The 5,000-nt window shown below is 44.0% G+C and overlaps 1 protein-coding gene across 1 annotated transcript in view; it reads left to right on the forward strand.

Annotated features, from left to right (window-relative positions):
• ntn4 (netrin 4) overlaps positions 1 to 5,000 on the forward strand; it is a 19,535-nt gene that overhangs the window by 8,314 nt on the left and 6,221 nt on the right. Inside the window, exons 5-6 of the mRNA XM_031583136.2 lie at positions 1,156 to 1,282; positions 2,382 to 2,567. Coding sequence (XP_031438996.1) covers positions 1,156 to 1,282; positions 2,382 to 2,567 — 313 coding nt within the window. The remainder of the gene's footprint in view (positions 1 to 1,155; positions 1,283 to 2,381; positions 2,568 to 5,000) is intronic.

Raw genomic sequence — 5,000 nt, forward strand, 5'->3', positions numbered from 1 at the left:
TCAACACTTTCCCCTGCATGGCAGCAGCAGCGCTGCCAGCTGAGTCATTAAAGAGAGTGGGCCAGATGCCCAGTGTGGGATTAGCTGCAGACCAGGACTAAGCCTGACTTTCAAAGGGCCTTCACCTTCACAAACACGCCCTAGTCCAGGCCTAAGCTGGTCCACGTCCGGGAAGCTGCCCCAGTGGCTTACCCCAATCACTGAGACCAAAGAGAAGGCATACAATCAGACTGGGGACAGATTTCGGTTTTAGCCCTTTGATGAACTGAGGTTGCCCGTCAGTTTGGTTTGAGTTTTGGGTTGGTCAGTGTGTGTATGTGTGTGTCTGAGAGAGAGAGAGTGTGTGTGTGTTTGCGTGTGTGTGTGTGTGTGTCTGTTTGTGTGTTTGCATGTGTGTATGTTTGTGTGTGTGTGTCTGTGTGTGTGTTTGCGTGTTGTATTTGAATGTTTGAATGTTGTGCTGTTGTGGTGGTGTTGGTAGATCTGTCAAAGACGGTAAAATATTTGTTTGACCTCTGGCTTGGTGTGTGTGTGTGTGTGTGTGTGTGTGAGAGAGACGGCCTGTGTGTGTGTGTGTGTGTGTGTGTGTGTGTGTGTGTGTGTGTGTGTGTGTTTGTGTGTGTGTGTGAGAGAGTCTGTGTCTGTGTGTGTGTGAGAGAAAGCGAGAGAGAGAGAGAGAGAAAGGGGGAGAGAGAGAGAGAGAGAAAGGGAGTGTAAGCTCTTTTGTCACGTGGGAAGGGAACTTTTTCTCACGCTGGATCCTTTGTTCTCCTTTCATCCCCCACTCTGTCTCCCTTGTGTCTGTGTCCTACCCTCCACCTCTCTCTTTCTCTCTGTCTCCCCTGCATCTCACCATATCTATCTTATGTGTCCTTCTTTTCAATCATCTCTTTCCTCTCTCTGTCTTTCCATCAACCCCTCCTCTCCCTCTCTCCTGCCTCTCTCTGTCCCGTCATTCTCCCCTTTCCCTCCCTCCTTCTCTATCCCCATTCTTTCTCGCATCTTCTCTCCCACCCTGTCTCTCTCCTTCCCTTCTCCCCTCACTCCCTCTCGCCCTTCTTTCTCTCTCTCTCTCTCTCTCTTTCTCTCTCTCTCTCTCTCCTTCCCTCTCTCACCCCTCTTCCTCTATCTCCCTCTTTGTGTGTCTCTGGTCAGGTTCAGGGGAGGTGTGTGTGTCAGCACCACACTGCGGGTCCCCACTGTGAGCGCTGCGCTCCCCTCTATAACGACCAGCCCTGGCAGCCTGCCAACGGACTAACAGGAGCCCCCAATGAGTGCAAGAGTGAGACACACTCACACACACACACACGTGCACACACTCACACACACACACACTCACTCACACACACACACACACTCACACACACGTGCACACACACACACACACACACACACACACACACACACACAAACTCACACACGTGTGCACACACACACGTGCACACACATGCATAGAGTCACACTCACACATGCACCCACACATGCACAGAGTCACACACACAGTCATGTATACTCTCAAAAATACATATACAGTTACACATACAGAATGTTTGTGCACACACTCACACACACACACAAATACACGTACACACACACATGAACTCCTATACACACAAATGCATATAAACACAAACACACAAACACTAACTGCACCTTCTTGACTATTTGTGTGAGTAATGGTAAAGCTCAAAGCCCTGGTTCGAACCTCCAGCTACATGTTCTCTGGGTTTGCCAGCCATTCGCAGCAGATGCTGTTTAGTTTGGCTGAGATGCAGAGAGGAAGAAGAGACAGAGTGGAAGAAAAGAAAAGAGAAGAAACGAAAAGCCTGATTGCTTTAGTTTTCCTCTGGTGGAGACGCTAGTGTCTACTCCTGTACTCCCTTCAGGAATGCATGGGAATTATTTAACAACAGTGCAGCAACTGCCAACACACACACACACACACACACACATAGTATCCCAGCTACTGTCACACACTCACACACACACACACACACACCCTGCCAACTCCGGTCACACAAGGGCACTGCACACATTAACATTCTCCAGGGCCCTCTGAAACATACCACTGATCACTCCAGAAGAGTGTGTGTGTGTGTGTGTGTGTGTAGTTTTTTATTAGTGTCTTGCCTTTATATATGTTGTTTTTAATCAATCTGTGTGTGTTAGTGTAGTCATTTGTGTGTGTTGTTTTTATTAGTGTGTGTATTGTGTTTGTGTGTGTGAGTTCATTTTATTTATTTGTGTGTGTGTGTTCTTATTAGTGTGTGTAAACACTTATGGATACTAACCATCTCTAGAATGATACATTCCCATACTCCTACTGTTGCCATGTCTCTCTCTCTCTCTCTTATGGCTTGTGTGTGTGTGTGTGTCTACAGAGTGTAAGTGCAACAGCCACGCTGAGAGCTGTCGCTTTGATGTGACGATGTGGCTGAGTTCTGGCCTACGTTCGGGAGGAGTGTGTGATTGCACACACAACACGGAGGGCCCAAACTGCCAACGCTGCAAAGCCGGCTTCTACAGGGACCGCCAAAGACCACATACAGCTCCCGACTCCTGCAGACGTGAGTTTATGGCTGTCTTTCTCCCTCTCCGTCTTTCTCTCGCTCTCTGTGTTTCTCCCTCTCCGTCTTTCTCTCGCTCTCTGTGTTTCTCCCTCTCCGTCTTTCTCTCGCTCTCTGTGTTTCTCCCTCTCTGTCTTTCTCCCTCTCCGTCTTTCTCTCGCTCTCTGTGTTTCTCCCTCTCTGTCTTTCTCTCGCTCTCTGTCTTTCTCCATCTCTGTCTTTCTCTTGCTCTCTGTCCTTCTCCCTTTTAGAGACCACATACAGCTCCCGACTCCTGCACACGTGAGAGAGCCTTACTGGCTCGCTCTTTCTCTCTCCCTCTGTCTCATTCTCTCTTTGTCTCTTCCCCTCTCTCTCTCCCTCTTTTATTCCTTTCTGTTTTTTTTATCCCTTACTGACTCTTTCTCTCTCTCTTTCTTTCCTCCTCTCTGCTTTTCTCTCTTTCCAACTTAGGTAACACTTTATTTGGATAGTCCACCTACAGAGGATTCACAGAGTATTTGTCACATTTCAACAGTTTATTAGTTGAGATTCAATAATTTAACTGTTTTGCTTTGTCTGTCGATGTTCAACAGATTATATATAGATTATATGTTACGATTCATGCCTACATATTCTCGGAATAATTGAATGAAATATGAATGACTTAATCAACCTGTAGTATAAAAATGTTCAGCAATGAATGTACAAATATTCAACAAACAATTACAAAACATTTAATTCATCATTCTAATGCTCAACTAATAATCAACATTATGTAATTGTTTGTTGAACATTTGTATACATATACAGTACATACATACACACAATATTCAACAAATGGTTTACCATGTGTAGACATTATTTTCTTTTATTGATGTTGATCATTAATGAGATTCCAACTGCATGTTCCAACACTGGTTAAATAAACTTCTCCTTTCTTTCATGTGGACGTTGCAAAATATTCTCATGACATAATGGAGTTGAAAGTTAATTTTCTCATTTAAGACATGTTCAAACATGAATGTACTAGTATTCATATTGTCTTCAGGTAGTGCCTTCATAAACTATAGCCTTTACCCCCAGAATTCCACATAAATATAATGAAGTTTGGATTCTAAGTAAAGTGAAAACTAGACAAACTCTGCTACATAGATACAGACATGGAAGTTGATTCTCACTTGCATAACCAGTTAACATGTAGATATCCATTTAGACTTCCTAAGTAAAGTGAAAACTAACTGAGAATCTACAGGCTATTTATTTCCATCTACATAAAAACTTTTTATTATATAATGTTTTTTATTATTATTATTTCTCCACTGAATGCTCCAAAGGCTCCTCACACTCCAAAGACAGGCTAGTCTCTATTGCTCGTAGCTTGATTGTTCTCCCCTTTGTACGTCGCTTTGGATAAAAGCATCTGCTAAATTACTGTAGCTCTGTCTCAAACCGCGCACTTTACGAAGTACACTGCAATACAGGGCACTTACATCTGTAGTGCGTTCTGTCGCTGATTAGTGTTGTCTTAAATGGAACACTGAGGGACGCAAATGTGCAAGCCTTTTACCCATGAATCTGTGCGCCAGCTTCCTCCGGCCAACTGGAAATTTTAAACAAAGATGGCGGACCAAACTCCGCTGACGGCCGTGTTTTGTATGTATATGTACATCTTTTGGCGTTTTCTCGCTTAGATTTTTCAAAAGTTACCGAGCAATAGACATTGTACTATCAGATAACACAGTTATTGTAACCATATATGGTTGCAATAATGGTTGAAGTGATTTGCGAGGCGTCAGTCAGCCAACTTTCCAAACTGAAAAGCTGCCGAAGGGCTCCTGCTCTTCCGCTACATAGCCAAGATGGCGCCTGTTTAGGGCGAGTAGTGTCCATCGTTTTACGCTACACTTTTTTTACCGTTTGCAGTGCGCCATCCGGGTACTTTCAGTGCCCTGAATTCTGCTGGTTCTGTCAGTGTGAACGCCCTAAGCACTGAAAGTCAGTGTTCGAAGTGCACAAGTGCGCGGTTTGAGACAGAGCTTAAATGTAAATGTAGTCTGTTAGCGTATAGCTAGCTTAACGTTACAGGGAACAATTCTCAACCACAAAGGCCTACATATCGAATGACACATAATTGTCAGTAAAGTTATCTAAATAACCGAGTACCAGAATTGACACCGGCTCATCTGTAAAATACAAATATACCCTGGAAAAACTAGAGAAAGGGAGAGCATACGTATCTGTTCCAACAAAAAATCTTTAAACTAATTATCAGCTGTATTATCAGTAGCTAGGCTTCTTTGCGATATTCTCCGTGAATAGGACAGAAATCTCAACAGTACAAAGCACACTACTGCCACCTACTGACCAATGCGTGTACCTGATGGTGAAAACCCACTAATGACTAAAACATTCCAGTCCGTTTACTATTTGCGCTACATATACAAGTGAAAA

This window comes from Clupea harengus, chromosome 16, assembly GCF_900700415.2.
Source record: "Clupea harengus chromosome 16, Ch_v2.0.2, whole genome shotgun sequence".
In the NCBI taxonomy this organism is placed as follows: domain Eukaryota; kingdom Metazoa; phylum Chordata; class Actinopteri; order Clupeiformes; family Clupeidae; genus Clupea; species Clupea harengus.